This window comes from Schistocerca piceifrons, chromosome 11 (genome assembly GCF_021461385.2).
Source record: "Schistocerca piceifrons isolate TAMUIC-IGC-003096 chromosome 11, iqSchPice1.1, whole genome shotgun sequence".
Lineage (NCBI taxonomy): Eukaryota > Metazoa > Arthropoda > Insecta > Orthoptera > Acrididae > Schistocerca > Schistocerca piceifrons.
The window spans coordinates 155,432,534-155,448,611 of NC_060148.1; the positions used below are offsets into that span (position 1 = coordinate 155,432,534).

General features: G+C 46.0%; 1 protein-coding gene across 2 annotated transcripts in view; it reads left to right on the forward strand.

Moving 5' to 3' along the window:
- LOC124720306 (zinc finger protein 431-like) overlaps nt 1–16,078 on the forward strand; it is a 162,599-nt gene that overhangs the window by 56,659 nt on the left and 89,862 nt on the right. The window contains exon 5 of one of the 2 annotated variants that reach the window (XM_047245614.1): nt 5,289–5,399. The exons of the other annotated variant lie outside the window; for it this stretch is intronic. Coding sequence (XP_047101570.1) covers nt 5,289–5,345 — 57 coding nt within the window. The 3' untranslated portion in view covers nt 5,346–5,399. Of the gene's footprint in view, nt 1–5,288; nt 5,400–16,078 lie in introns of those variants that run through there. 2 annotated transcript variants of the gene reach the window in all.

The following is a 16,078-nucleotide window of genomic DNA, read 5'->3' on the forward strand; positions in this document are numbered from 1 at the left end:
TAAGAGAAGACATTATGGTCAGGTCTTTCAAGAATTGTAGCATAAGTAATCCCCTGGTGTTCAGTGAAGACTATCTCTTATATGAAGAAGACAGTGGTCATGAAGCAGAAGTTAAATTTTGATATTCAGGGGCCTTCAGGTCAGTTCGGTTTTATATACTAAGAATTTTTTTAGCCAGGCTTTGCAGTCTAATATTGAAAATTGAAAAATGTTACTTTTAAAAAATGGTTAAAAGTGAAAGTGTGCCTTATAGCCCATAGCATCTTGCAGTCCGTAAAGTATACTGAGGGTCTTACTGAAGCCTTCACTGATAGTAATTATCCTCCCAATCTTGTATAAAAACAAATCTTTCACACCTTATCTTTCCAGTCTCCCATTGTCTGGCCACCTGGAGTAACTGAATTACATACTCCACCAGGGTTATGAGTATCTCTCATTGTGCCCTGAATTGAGAAGTGTTCTGCCCATTACCCTTCCCAAACCTCCCACAGTGGTATTCCACCGTCCACCAAACCTACACAATCTACTCGTCCATCCCTCCACAACCCCTGCTCCCAACCCCCATACTTCATAGCTCATACCCCTGTAATAGAACTAGACACAAGACCTGTCCCATACGTCACCTATCCCATCTAAGACAAGGCTACTTGTGAAGCCAGTCATGTAATCTACAAGCTAAGCTGCAACCACTGTCCTGCATTCTATGTGGACATGGCAGCCATCTGTCCACATGGATGGCCACTGAAAAAAGTGGGCCATGTGGTTGCTGAGCATGCTGCAAAATATGATTCTTTCATTTTATTGAATCATTCACAGTCTGTGCCATATGGATCCTTCCCACTAACACCAGCTTTTGTGAATTGTGCAGGTGGGAACTTTCCCTACATTCACACAACCCTCCTGTTCTCAACCTTTGTTTCTGATTGTCCTCACCCACCCAGCCACCTATTCCATTCCAGCACCAGACCGACCTCATTCCAATATTGCACCCAGTCTTTACTTCTCTCCTTTCCTGGTAGCCCACTTCCCACCTCTCCTCTTCCCACCGTCTAACCACCTGATTGCACATAGCTGCCATACCCTATTTCCACCTCATCATTGCATGCTCCCCAGAAGCAGTACCCTACTATCCCTCCCCACCCCAGCCTCCTCATTAGCCCTGCCCAGTCGACACTCGCATCATGCAATGGTGCTGCTGCTCACAGTGGGGCTACAGTTGCCTGAGACTGCAATCGTGTGTGCGTGCGATTTATTTTTGACGAAGGGCTTATGGGCCAAAAGTTTTATTTAACATCTCCATAATATGGCGATTGTCAACTTTGCTTCCCCTGCTGGTCCAGGGGCTAGAATAGGCTCAAGGTATCCTGCCTGTTGTGAGAGGTGACTAAAATGAGTCTTTGACTTTTCAGCCCTACAAGTTCAGGTCTCATTTTATGGTTTGACCTGCCACACTTTCCAAATTCTACAGAAGTGCGGGCCATGTGGGGAAGGACACCTTACGTGGTGCACAGTTATCCGTAGTGCCCTTAGATTCGATTTCCTGAGCCTCTTTTCTTGGCTTTGCATCTCCACCTGCAATTCAACTATTTGGATGAGGACACTTTTAGGGGTATATCATCTTTTTCCGTTTTCTCCTGTACTCCTTTGCTCCCATGACAGTATTGGATTTCTCTGCATCCAATCTCCAGCATGTAACCAGTCTGTTGTGGTGAGGCTGTCTTGTACCCATTTGGTGGTACTCCCCTGACAACACAGGGGTTGCACTGGTAATGCCTGAGTTGTAAACTCCCCACATATGTGAAGCAGTAGATGCCTGTCTTCCTTGGGCATCAGGATTCCTGGCAACAGCCATCATACCAGGCGGCCTTTGCTGTGACTGGGTGGCGCCCCATGGTGGGGGGGGGGGGGGGCGGGGGGAGCGAGCCCCTGATCGGAGTGGGTGGCATCAGGGCAGATGACTCACAATAAAGTGGACTAAATCATCTCTCGCTGGTGACTGTATGGCGCTAGCAGTCTCTAAGAAGGGCAAAATCGAGCACAATGCTGACAGATATAATCGTAAATCATTTCTCTCCTTTGCTACACCATGGGAGGAATGTAGAGCCACAGAAAGAAGAGAGCCATATTCGCCTCTGTATTTAGCGTGTAGCATAATGGACAGGGACTCTTTTCTACCTATGAAGACTCAATTTTTTGTTGAACATCTTGAGGATAAGTTTGGGGAAGTGACAGCACTGTCTAAGATGAGAAGTGCTGCAGTCTCGATTCAGACAGCATCCCCCGCCCAATCCCAGGCATTACTCGCTTGTGACCAGGGGGAGGTACGTATGGTTTAACATCAGTGGTAAACTCACTTTGGCCTTTCAGGCAATGAATCAGGCTCAAAGGCCAAGATGAAAGCACTGGTAGTGAACCTGTTGTCTTTGGGTCCCCTGTAAATGAGCCACATGAAATGAACAACCCACCATTTTAGATTGGCATAGAGTTTGTCGTAGGTCTGCAAGAGGAGGTAGGGATGGAAAACAATTCCTTGGACCCAAACGCAGGGGACATTGGTCCCCTCCTCACAGCTAGAGAAGCAGACAGCCTCCTTCAGCTCATCTCGTGCGAAAGAGGTCCCTTGGGACCCTCTCTCCCAAGGTCTCTACTAATGCCGCAATGGACACTAACCAGTGGCTAAAGGAGCCAAAGCTGCTGGACAAAGAGCTTCATGGTCTCCCTCCATGCCTGAAGCTACTCAAGAGAAGTCCTCCCAGCAAGCCGTGATAGAGAAGTGAGAGGGCAAACAAACGAAGTCTGCTAAGAAAAAGAACCCTCCCTCAGAATCTGCTGAGAACCTGGATCTCACTGACGCCTCATCCACATTAGGAATGGATACAAATACTCAATTGGTGGCAGCAGGTGACCCTGAGGTGTAACCTGCTCTCTTTCATGTTGTGTGCATTCCCAGCCTCACGATAATGTCACCCTCCAGCAGAACAGCTGTGGTTTTTCCCGCCACCTGGCTGAGCTACGGCAACTGTTCAGCGTTACACATGCTTTCTGCACTGCCCTACACAAAACGTGGTTTCTGGCAATGTGGACCCTTGCCCTTCGTGGCTGTAGGGTTATTAACCCTAGGATGCATATACAGGGCCTCCGAGGCTCTTGTATGTCTTCATTTTTAAAAAAATTCTATAATTTTTTGTTTCATTTCAAACTGCTTTCCAGTACTCTTTCACTAACACTGTGACATTCCTCCTCTCAAGTCTGAACGAGATACCTTTTTAAGTTTTTTGTATAATTCAATACATTTACCCATACACCGTGAATGCATAAGCAGGGCTTCAAATGCCCTCACACATTTATAAATGTTCTTTAGCCTATATTGTCTTCAACATTTGTTTGGGAGCAGTTATTAATTCAACAATAACTGTAGTGGTGTTTCCAGCAACAGGAGTGCCAACAGCAGCAGTAGCTATAGTAGTAATAGTATAACTAAAAAATAATACACACTACTTTCACATATTGGCAATGTCGGTGTATTATTGATCTTTTTGCTATCAAATGTTTTATTATTGCATCATATTATCCTGTGCTGCTATTGTCAGCCTCATTATTACTGTAGTTTGTTTGTTGATGCAAGGCCCATGTTGTTAAGGGTATGACTTGTTTAGTGCTGCACAAGCTGCTGTTCAAGACACACACCTTTTGCTATGACTTCGACACGCAGAGCAGGAGAGTCAGTACGTGCAAATGCAGATAATTTTGAAAGTGTTGTGGCTCAGTGGCTCAGGAAATATTTTTGAAGATGCAAGTAGTGAAGAATCAGCCAATGAACCTGCAGATGTGAGCACTGAGGCAGATGACAGTCCTTCCAATGATATTACTTCATCAGAGTCTGAAAATGAAGAACCACCACAAAAAGGTATAGAAGACCACACATACATTAGTCGGAATGGAACGATTTGGAAATTAGATCCTCCTGCAACTTTTCGTATGCCTGTCCATAATATCGTAAAGAAGGCACTTGGTCCAGCCCATGGTTTGAAAACCTGTAAACCTAAGGATGCCTGGGACTGTTTCATCCCCAAGAAAATATTAGAGGAAATCATCAGCTGCGCAAATATTGAAGGCAGAAAAGTGGTAAAATGTGGAAAAACGTTTTGCTTGCTGAAATGGAGGGTTTTCTTGGTCTTTTACTGCTTTCTGGTATTGAGAAGAATTGGGATGTCCCTATTAGAGAATTATTCTTGAATGAAAAGGCAAATCCTACATATAAGGCCACCATGTCAGTAAACAGATTCAAGGATATAAGGAGAATGGTTAGATTTGAACACAGGCCTACCCGTGAAGCTCGATCTGCAGATGACAAACTTGCAGCTGTTCATTATGTATGGGAACTATTTCTTGACAAGTGCAGAAATAGAGCAATTCCCAATGATGCGCTCACAGCTGACGAACAGCTAGTCCCATTCTGTGGAAGATGCAGCTTCACCCAGTATATGCCCTCTAAACCAGCCAAGTATGGCATAAAAGTATTTTGGTTATGTGATGCTACATCTGCATATGCTTTAGACGGAGTTGTTTACTCGGGAAGGAAGCCCCATGAACCTATTCAGAAAAATCTTGGGTTGAATGTGGTGAAAGATCTTGCTAAAAACATTGAAGGATCATCAAAAAATATTACTGTTGACAGCTTCTTTACTAGTGTGCAGCTGGCAGAAGAGATGCTTCAGAAGTAAACTACAGTGGTGGGAACGATCAAATAAAGTAAACCAGAAATTCCTAATGAGATGAAACCATCTGCCTCAAGAGTGATTCATTCCTCTTTACTTCCATTTAAAGGTGACATTACAATGGTGAGTTATGTTCCCAAAAAAAAGTTTCTGTAGTTCTCATTAGCACAATGCAACACAACAGAAACATTGATGAAACTTATGCAAAAAAGAAACCAGAGAAAATAAAATTGTATAACCCTACGAAGGGTGGAGTCAATCAAATAGACCAGAAAATTCGTTATTACGCTTGCAAGAGACAAACAAGATGGCCATTTACATTATGGATGAATATGATGGGCGTTGCAGCAATGAACAGTGAAATTTTACTTTCCGCCCAACATCTGATGTACCATAGTGGAAGAAGTGATAAAAGGTGTTTGTTCATAAGAGATTTAGCAGAGGAAATGGTAAGACCACTAATGGAACTTCATATTCAGATCCCTAACCTTCCAAAGAAAATCATTGATGCCATGCAAAGATGTGGTGTTCAAAAAGGTGTCATATTGCCCAACAAACTACCTGTTTCAGGCAAAAGAAGAAGCTGCAATTATTGTCCATGAAGTAAACACAGGAAAAGTGCTATGACATGCATTAAGTGTAAAACCAACATTTGTAAGGCACATAGTGGCGTTCTTTGTGCTTCTTGTTTGTCACATGTTGAAAATTAAGAACAACGCAATTTTATGTGAACAATGAATAACAACTTATTGTCAAAATATTGCCTATATACACAATATTGTGAATGAGTATATTTTAATTGAAGAAATTAGTTGTAATGTTATAAAATGTAAACTGCAACTTATAAGTGAATTAATAAAATTATTTGTACATGTTGTGTGTAAATGGATGTAACTAATAAAAATTCACTCTTACAAGGGAACCTCCCCATCGCACCCCCGTCAGATTTAGTTATAAGTTGGCACAGTGGATAGGCCTTGAAAAACTGAACACAGATCAATCGAGAAAACAGGAAGAAGTTGTGTGGAACTGTGAAAAAAAGCAAAATATACAAACTGAGAAGTCCATGCACAGCATAAACAACATCAAGGATAATGTGAGGTCTGGAGTGCGGTAGTTTCGTGGTTAGCGTGAGCAGCTGCAGAACAATATGTCCTTGGTTGAAGTCTTCCCTCTAGTGAAAAGTTTATTTTTTTTTTATTTTCACGAATTTATGATCTGTCCGTTCGTTCATTGATGTCTCTGTTCACTGTAATAAGTTTAGTGTCTGTTTTGCGACCTCTCCGCAAAACCGTGCGATTAGTAGACGAAAGGAAGTGACTCTCCAATGGGAACCAAAAATATTTGATTGCAAGGTCAGAGGTCAACCGATTCCTCCACAGGAAAACACGTCTGATATATTCTACATGACACTGGTGACGGCATGTGCGTCACGACAGGAATATGTTGCCGACCCACCTAACTTGTATATTTTGCGAATGGGTAAAAAGATACTTCTACCTTACCCGATATAGGTTTTTTTGTGGATATGATAATCACTCCCAAAAAAGTGATGAAAACATACGTTTGTCACATAAACTGCAACAAATGAATGCAACAGTTTCACAGTCGCACAGTTTTCCCTGCTCTCTGTCAAAACATATGTTTTTTAACATTTTCAAATTCTTCAGTGTGTAGACCATCAAATCCTGCATATGTCCAAGCATATCTGAACATGTCCTGGAATTTTGGAGAGCGAAGTTGATTATGTGCGAGTGCCTGAACTTTGATAATTGTCTGAAAATAAAAAATTAAAATTTTTCACTCGAGGGAAGACTTGAACCAAGGACCTCTCTTTCAGCAGCTGCTCACGCTATCCACGGGACCATGGCGCTCCTGGACAACATTATCCTTGTATCCTTCATGTTGCCTATCATGCGCATGGACTACTCACTTTGTATATTTTGCTTATTTTTTTCATAGTTCCGCAAAACTTCTTTCTGTTTTCTCGATTGATCTGTGTTCAGTTTTTCAAGGCCTATCCACTGTGCCTACTTATAACTAAATCTGAGGGGGGGTGCGAAGGGAGGTTCCCTTGTTCGCTTTTTTAAAAATTAATAAAATGTTAATCTGGCACATCAGATCCTGATACTGTATCTTAGGAATCTTTCAATATGACAATAAATTCGACAGAAATAAATTTAATTCCAAAGAATGATTATATGAAACGAGGATAATTTTAAATTAGGGCCCTGCATATGGATTCATGTGTGTTTTCGTCACCATGCGTCCTAGGGTTAAAAGAACAGCAGTGACGATAATAGTGTCAGGTATAGTTCGTGTCTATGTCCTGAGTTCAGTAGGCAGTGAACCTGGGCCCCTTCGAAGCTGCGGCTGTCAGGATAACGACGACACAGGAAATAAGTGTCTGCAATGTGTATCTTGCTCCAGATAGTGCAGTAACCCTGAACGCATTGGCTGCACTGATTCATCAACTCCCTAAACGTTTCCTATTTCTGGGAGATTTTAATGTCCATAACCCCTTGTGGGGTGGGGCACTGTGCTTACTGGCCAAGGTAGAGATGTCGAAACTTCACTGTTTGTTTGATTTCTGCCTCTTAAATACTGCCGCCGCCACCCCCCCCCCCCCCCCACCACGTTTCAGCGTGGCTCATGGCACTTGGCACTTACTCGGCCATTGATCTATCCCTCTGCATCCCAGGACTTGTCATCTATCCACTGGAAAGCCCATGATAACTGGTGTGGTAGTGACCACTCTCCCATCTTCCTGTTACTCTCCCAGCGCCATTCCCCTGAACATCTACCAAGATAGACTTCAAACAAGGCAGACTGGGAAGCTTTCACTTCTGCTGTCACCACTGAAACTCCCCCCCCACATGTTACCATCGATGTGGAAGTTGAGCAGGTCACTTGAACGATCGTTTCTATGGCAGAAAACACGGTACCTTGTTCTTTAGGATACCTCCAGCGAAAGTCAATACCTTGGTGGTCACCAGAAATCGCTGAGGCCATTAAAGAGCGTCGGCGAGCTCTACAGCGACATACGCGGCACTTTCACCCAGAGCAGCTAATAGTTTTTAAAGGACTAGTGCCTGCATTTGCCAGCTTGTAAGAAGACGGAAACAGGCGTGTTGAGAGAAGTACGTTTCGACCATTGGGTGTCATATGTCATCGTCCCAAGTCCGGATGAAGATCAGACATGTTTGTTGGTACCAGACCCCGACAGGTGTTACTGGCATTAACATCAATGGCGTGTTATCTAGTGATGCAAGCACAATTGCCAAGCACTTTGGTGAGCACTATGGTTGAGCCTCCACGTCAGAGAATTATCCCTCAGCATTTTGCATCCTCAAACAGCAGCTGGAAAGAAAACCCTCTAGTTCACTGAATGTCTCATTGAACCCTATAATGCTCTATTTACAGAGTGGGAGTTCCTCAGCTTGCTTGCACATTACCCTGACACAGCTCCTAGGCCTGATAGGATCCACAGCCAGATGATCAAACATCTCTCATTCGACTACAAGCGACATCTCCACATCATCTTCAGCCAGATCTGATGCGATGGCGTCTTTCCATTGCAATAGTGGGAGAGCATTATTCCAATGCTCAAACCCGGTAAAAACCCACTTGATGTGGATAGCTATCGGCCCATCCGCCTCACCAACGTTCTTTGTAAGGTGTTAAAACATATGGTAAGTTGTCGATTGTGTTGGGTCCTGGAGTCATGTGGCCTACTTCCTCCATCCCAGGGCAGTTTCCACCAGGGTCATTCTACCATTGATAATCTAGTTTCCCTCGAGTCATTCATCCGAACAGCCTTATGCAGACACCAGCACAGGGTTGCCATCTTTTTGGATTTACGAAAAGCTTAAGACACGACCTGGTGACATCATATCCTTGCCACATTATAGGAGTGGAGTCTCCGGGGCCCGCTCCCGATTTTTATCCAAAATTTCCTATCGCTCTATACTTTCCGTGTCCAAGGTGGTGCCTCCCAGTTTCCCCTCTATCTGGGAGAATTAGGTCCTGCAGGTCTCTGTATTGAGTGTGTATCTATTTTTGGTGGCCATTAACAGTCTTGCCGCAGCTGTCAGGTCATTGGTCTCACCTTCTCTGTATGCAGACGACTTCTGCAGTAATGATGTTGCTGAGCAGCAGCTGCAGGGAACCATTTACAAGATTTAGTCATGGGCTCTAGCCCACGGCTTCCAGTTTTCAGCTGTGAAGTCATGCACTTCTGTCGGCATTGTACTGTTCATCCGGAACCATAAATATACCTTGATGATGATCCACTCGCTGTAATGGAGACATATCGATTCTTATGCCTGGATTTCGACGCCCGATTGACGTGGCTTCCTCATCTTTGTCAGCTGAAACCGAGTACCCTCCACTGCCTGAGCAACACACAGCTGGGGTGCAGATCGATCTATGCTGCTGCAGCTCTACAGAGCCCTTGTTCAATCCCATCTTGACTGTAGGAATCTGGTTTGTTTTGTGGTGCCCTCAGCATTATGTTTACTCGACCCAGTGCGCCACTGTGGTGTTAGACTGGCAACAGGTGGTTTCAGGACGAGTGCAGTGACCAGGCCAGAGTCACTCCATTGAAAGTTGTGTGCACAGCTGCTCGCCAGTTCCGTTGCATACATTCAAAGTTCTCCTGAGCATCCGAATTACTGTCTGCTGTTCCCATGCACAGCACTTCATCTCCTGCATCGGAGGCCAAGGTCAGGGCTTCAGATTGCGGTTCGCATCCGATCTCTTCTGTCTGATGTGGAGCCCTTGCTTTTACCACCTATGCTCAAGGTCCATTCACGTACACCTCCATGGTGTACCCCAAAGCTGAAGCTTTACCTGGACCTTTCACAAGCCCTTACGGATTCAGTTAACACTGCAGCTCTGCTGCCACATCCACTTGATTCTTGACATGTACCAGGACCATGAGGTGGTTTACACTGACAGCTCAATGGGTGATTGTCACGTAGGCTTTGTGTGTGTTCATGGAGGACATATTGTACTGCACTACTTGCCAGGTAGCTGCAGTGTTTTGACTGCAGAGCTGGCGCCATGTCTCGTGCTCTTGAGCGTATCCACTCGTGCCCTGGCGAGTAGTTTCTTTTCTGTACTGACTCCTTGAGTAGCCTACAGACTATCGACTAGAACTACCCCCACCATCCTTGGGTAGCGACCATACAGGAGTCCATCTATGCCCTGGAAGAGTACAGTCGTTCTGTGTTGTTTGTGTGGACCCCACGCCACGTCGGAATTCCAGGAAATGAACTTTCTGACAGGCTGGCGAAACAGGCTACACAGAAACCACTTTTGGAGATCGGCATCCCTGTAACTGACCTGCGATCATTATTACACCACAAGGATTTTCAGGTTTGGGAGACCAATGGCATAATCTTAGTATGCACAACAAATTGCTTGCCCTTAAGGAGATGACGAATGTGTGGAAGACCTCCATGCGAGCCTCTCACAGGGACTCTGTGGTTCTCTGCTGGCTACGCATTGGCCATACATGACTAACACATGGCTCCCTCCTCTGTGGCGAGGATCCACCTCGGTGTCACTGTGGCTCACATGTGACTGTCATCCACAACTTGCTGGACTGCTCACTTTTAGCCACTGTGCAGCAGACTTTTAACCTTCCTGGCACTGTACCCTCAGTATTTGGGCAACAATGCTTCAACAGCAGATTAAGTTTTAAGATTTATTCGTGAGGGAGTTTCATCATACCATCTAGAGGTGAGCATTAAGCCTTCTCTCTGAGATCGCCACCCTCCCTCCATTGTAACTCTGTTGCACTTTCTTTGCATTTGTTTGTGTTTGTCTTTTCCCTACGTATGTTCCTCTTGCCTTGTCTTTTTGGGGTGGACATTTTAATGTGTTGTAGAGTGTCTGGCTCATCCTCTTTTATTATTTTGATCAGCCAGCCCAGACCATAAGCTCTATGGTTTTAATACCTTCTGCTTTTCTTTGTGGTGTATGTTTTCCCCATTTTGTGTTCATTCCATTCATTTTCTTTTTAGGTGTGGTCCTAAGTGTTTTTGTACCTTGAACCTTGCTTCCGTTAGGGCAAAGGGAATGATGACCCTGTAGTTTGGTCCCTTTGTGCCCAAAACCAATCAACTTTGCTCTTCATAATATTGTTACATTCCAGCCAGGATTTTCCATTACTTAAGTCTATAAAGTATGATACTTGCAAGACATCAGTGCTCTAGTTGATCCGACATTGAAATTTGGGCTGCAATTCTAATACTTTGCAGTTATAACCAACTGAAGTTACAGCTTTTGAAGATGCATGTGCACAAATCGTATGCTACTCCATCCCACTGGAGCCATTTAATGCCTGAGCAACAAGTACTACTCTGTTGAGTGGATAAAGTGTTGGCGAAATACTGTTTTTGTGTCGCTTTTATGTTTTGTTCATTGTGTAAAAGTGTGTGGTTTCTACCATGTAACTGGAGACAGATCTCTTCACTTCAAATACTCTTACGTTGCAATTCACAGATGTGGTGTAAATGAATGAAGCTCTTGTTGTAGTAGTATAGCTCTGCACTCTTCAAAATGTACATCAAAAATAGGTCACTTACTTTCATATTAATTCTGAAGTTGGGTAGGTTACTTATTTTCATCTTGGGGTTTGTATATGTAGCTCCAGAATATGGAAAGAGTAATATTGTTAAAATACAGGAACACTTTCAATTATTTATTGCACAAGAACTAAACATTGTACAGATATCATACATACTGCATTTTGAAAAGAAAGTATTTCTTAGAAACACTCGATATGCGAACCATGAGTGGCCCAGCCCCCCAGGGGGTCCCTAATTCTTTTGTGGATATGTGTGTGGCGAGCATGGGGCCCTGAGCTATTACAGCCTTCCTTCTTTCCAGGGCTGCATTTCCTTCCCCTTCCCCTCATTACCCCTCCTCCCTCCCCCTCTCCTCTCCCTCTCTTGGTGTCCTTGCTTATGTTGGCCCCTGCTATCCTCCTGGTATTGTTGGTTTTACAATTTGGCTTTGTTGCCTAATCACCTCCTCCTTTTAGCACTCCCTGGTCCCCCTGTGGGGTTCGACCTCCATTACTAAATTTCTCTTCCGTAGTGTGAGCGAATTGGAGAAGAGCACCTTACCTAGTGTCTCCGACGTGTGGCCTCCTATTAGATTCCACCTTTTCTTTCACGTCGTTGTCTGATGCTAGGGTGCATAGCCAGCGCAGTAGCCAGCACGTGTGGTGGGGCAACTATGTGCCCTTTTGGATGAGGCCCCTGAACACACAGGGATCACACTTCTGATACCTCAGCTTGACCTCCTCATGCAAGCCTTGGAGTAGTTGCTCTTCATCATTGAGCATCGGAACTCCCGGCAATGGCCACTGTGCCAGACGGCCCTTTCTGTGGCTGGGTGGCACCCGTGAGGAGAGCCCCTGATCGGAGTGGGTGGTATCAGGACAGACGCTATGCAAATGAAATGCATACGGGTCCAGAACTCTGGCAATTCTTCTGCGGCAGTGTCTCTGTGAGGAACTGATTCTTCGGGTTCTGCTTCTGTTGCCCTTCCGGCCTTCCCTTCCATGGCTACCCCCTGGGAAGAGGGTTAGGCCTGTCAGCTAGGGGCGAAACCTTTCCCCCGATATCTGGTTGGACGAGGACTGATGGGGATACTTTCATCAATACCAAACCTTTATTCTTTGTGGAACACATTGAAGACAAGTTTGGCGAAGTGGACTTCCTCAGCAATATGCAGTCAGGTTCGTTGCTGATCAAAGCTGCTTCAGCTGCCCAGTCTGCGGCCCTTCGTGCCTGTCCTCATCTTGGCACAATTCCTGTGTCCATTATCCGCCACCAGTCTCTAAATGTGGTTCAAGGCGTGATTTTTCACAGGGACCTCATCCTTCAAACTGATGAGGAACTTCGGGATGATCTCAGACGGTGGGGTGTTCTTCGTTCGGCGTGTTCAGAAGGGTCTTAAGGACAATCGCATTGATACTGGTGCCTTGATCCTGGCCTTTGAAGGGGATACACTCCCTGGGAACTTAAAGATTATGGTTTATTGATGTGATGTGAACCCCTACATCCCACGAGGTGTTCAGTGCTTGCATATTGGACACACGTCTTCCCCCTGTTCACAGGCCCCGCTTTGTGGTGACTGTGGAGTCCACTCCATGAGGGGAGTCCCTGTGTTCCCCCTCCTGTGTGTGTTAATTGTCATGGCAATCATTCTCCACGTTCACCAGATTGCCCAGTATATAAGAAGGAAAAGAAGATACAAGAGTATATACATGTCTTCACCCCGTGCCCATGACGTCTAGTTATGATTTAGTTACATCTTCACCCCTTCCTCCCCCTCCTTAGCCCAATCCCGGACCCCTCTCCTCTGCACCTCCCCTGCAGCTCCCACACCTTCTCCTTTGGGCGCTGCTCCCCGTCCCCAGCCGGAGAAGCGTCACTCTCCTTCGGCATCTGCCGGTGAAGGGTGCCCCTCCCGGGATGCCCCTTCCTGGCGCCTTCCAGGCCAAAGGTCTGCTGCCACGCGATGACCGTGAGAACCGCGGACTGTCGGCCCCCAGGTTGCCCGATCTCTTTCTGTTCCCAATCTTGCTGCAGCTGGATCCTTTACGCCACACAGCCCTCCTCGATCTCAACCCGAAAAGGAGGAGAAACATAAGTCTGGGGACAAAGAGCCTCTGGTGTCAATAGAGGTCCCATCCCTGGCTTCACAACCAGATTCTGACCTGTCGTTCATGGATGTCGTCCCCTCCTTGTCGGCGACGGGTGGTGAGCTGGTGGTATGACGGGCTTTTGCCTGTACAACCCCCATTTAAATAATCATTCTGTGGTTATCCAATGGAATTGTAATGGATACTACCGTCACCTTCCGGAATTGAAATCCCTTAGTTCGTCTTACTCTGCAGCTTGTGTGATTATACAGGAGTATCATTTTACTGATGCTCACTCACTGACCCTTTGTGGGTTCCGTGTTTTCTGTCGAAATCGGGTTGGACCCCTGCGGGCTGCTTGTGGCGTTAGTACATTGGTCCGTACAGACATTGCTAGCACGTGGATTCCTCTTCAAACTACATTGGAAGCAGTTGCTGTTAGGGTCCACCTGGACTCTGAGGTCACGGTTTGCAATCTTTATCTCCCTCCTGACAGGACTATTATACCTGCTGCCTTAACTGTCCTTCTTCAGCAACTTCCGCTTCCCTTCCTCCTTCTCGGGGATTTTAATGCTCATCATCCCTTGTGGGGCAGTGCATTTGCATCTAGATGAGGTCTTCTCTTAGATCAGTTTATTACAGACCACGACTTGTGCCTTCTTAATGATGGCTGCCCTACTCATTTCAGTGCCGGTCATGGTACCTTTTCTGTTATTGATCTTTCTTCTCCCTCTCTCCTCCCTTCATTACACTGAGCGCCACACGACGACCTTTGTGATAGTGACCATTTCCCGTTGATTCTCTCTCTCCCTTCCCGCTCCCTGATGGACAGGTTACCTCGTTGGTTTTCCAATGCACCGATTGGCCTCTATACACTGCACAGGTCGTGTTTTCTCCCTCTTAGTCAGGTTGTATTGATAACGTCCTACATGACGTATCTGACGCGATTTTGCGCGCTGCTAGCCTTGCTGTGCAGCGCTCATCTGTACCATTTTTGTCGCCGGCCTGTCGCGTGGTGGAGTACGGCCATTGCCATCCGTGATTGCCGTTGAGCTTTGCAACACTGTAAGAGGCACCCATCTTTGCCAGCCTTATTGTCTTTAAACACCTTCGCACTAAAGCCCGTTATTTAATCAAACAGAGCAAGTGGATATGTTGGGAACGATTTGTTTCTTCCCTCGGTTCTACTGTCCCTATGTCACGGGTATGGGCTAGACTTCGCTCTCTCTAAGGTTGCCATCGGCAGTCCACCCTCCCAGGCCTTCATCTCCCAGATGGCCATTATACAGACCCGTTAGTTCTTGCAGAACATCTTGTGACCGATTTTGCAATGACATCAGCATCAGCCTCCTATGTGGCTGCTTTCCTTTGCCGGAAACAGCGGGCCGAAGCTTCCACTTCATGTTTTACCCCTTGTCAGTCAGAATCTTACAACGAACTTTTTACTGAATGGGAATTTCCTTCCGCACTTTCTTCTTCAAATGATACAGCCCCTGGCCCAGACTCCATTCATAACCAACTGCTTCAACATCTCATTTCTGCACAACGACAACATCTTCTATGGGTGTTTAACCGTATCTGGCTCCTGGGTGACTTCCCTTCTCAGTGGAGATATAGCATCGTGATTCCTGCCCTTGAGCCTGATAAGAACCCTCTATTTGTTGACAGCTATCGGCCAGTTAGTCGGAGCAATGTTGCCCATCAGCTCAATTGGGTCCTCAAATCTCGGGATCTGTTGTCCCCTTACCAGTGTGGCTTCCGAGAGGGAGGGTCTCTGATCGATCATTTACTTCACTTGGAATCTGCAGTACAGCTGGCATTTTCCCAGCGCCGCCATTTGGTTGCGGTATTTTTTGACCTATGCAAGGCCTATGACACGGCCTGGCCCCATCACATCTTACACATCATTGGGATCTTCGGAGCCCACTCCCGATTTTTATCCGCCAGTGCCTGTTCCATCGGTCATTCAGGGTTCAGGTTGGTACTGTTCTTAGTTCTCCACAGGCCCAGGAGATTGGCATCCCACAGGGTTCGGTCTTGAGTGTCCTTCTATTCCTCATTGCTATCGATGGACTTCTGGCCTCTGTCAGTCCTTTGGTCGTCCCTTCTCTGTATGTGGACGACTTCTGCATTTTGGTTAGTTCCTCTTCGATGGCCTCTGCAGAACGGCAGCTCCAGGGAGCTATACGGCGTGTGTCTGCATGGACCCTCTCACACGGGTTTCAATTCTCTCCTTTAAGATCGCGGGTCTTCCACTTCTGTCGCCGTACTACGATACACCCTGATCCAGAGCTCTATCTCAATGCACAAAGATTGCCTGTGGTCCCACAGTTTCGTTTCCTAGGTCTTCTTTTCGAAAACAAGCTCACTTGGCTGCCCCATATCAGACTTCTGAGGGTAGGATGTTTCCGTAAACTCAGTGTGCTTCGCTTCCTTTCCCACTCCTCTTGGGGTGCGGACCACTCCCTCCTTCTCTGTCTTTATCGTGCTCTAGTTCTGTCACACTTGGACTATGGTTATCAAGTTTATGGTTCGGCTGCTCCTTCCACGCTGCACGTACTGGATCCAGTCCATGATCGTGGTATCCATTTGGCCACTGGTGCCTTATCTACTAGCCCTGTTGATAGTCTCATGGTTGAAGCTGGGATCCCCCCCCCCCCCTTTCTGTTCGGCGGTCCCTACTTCTGGTGTCTTATGC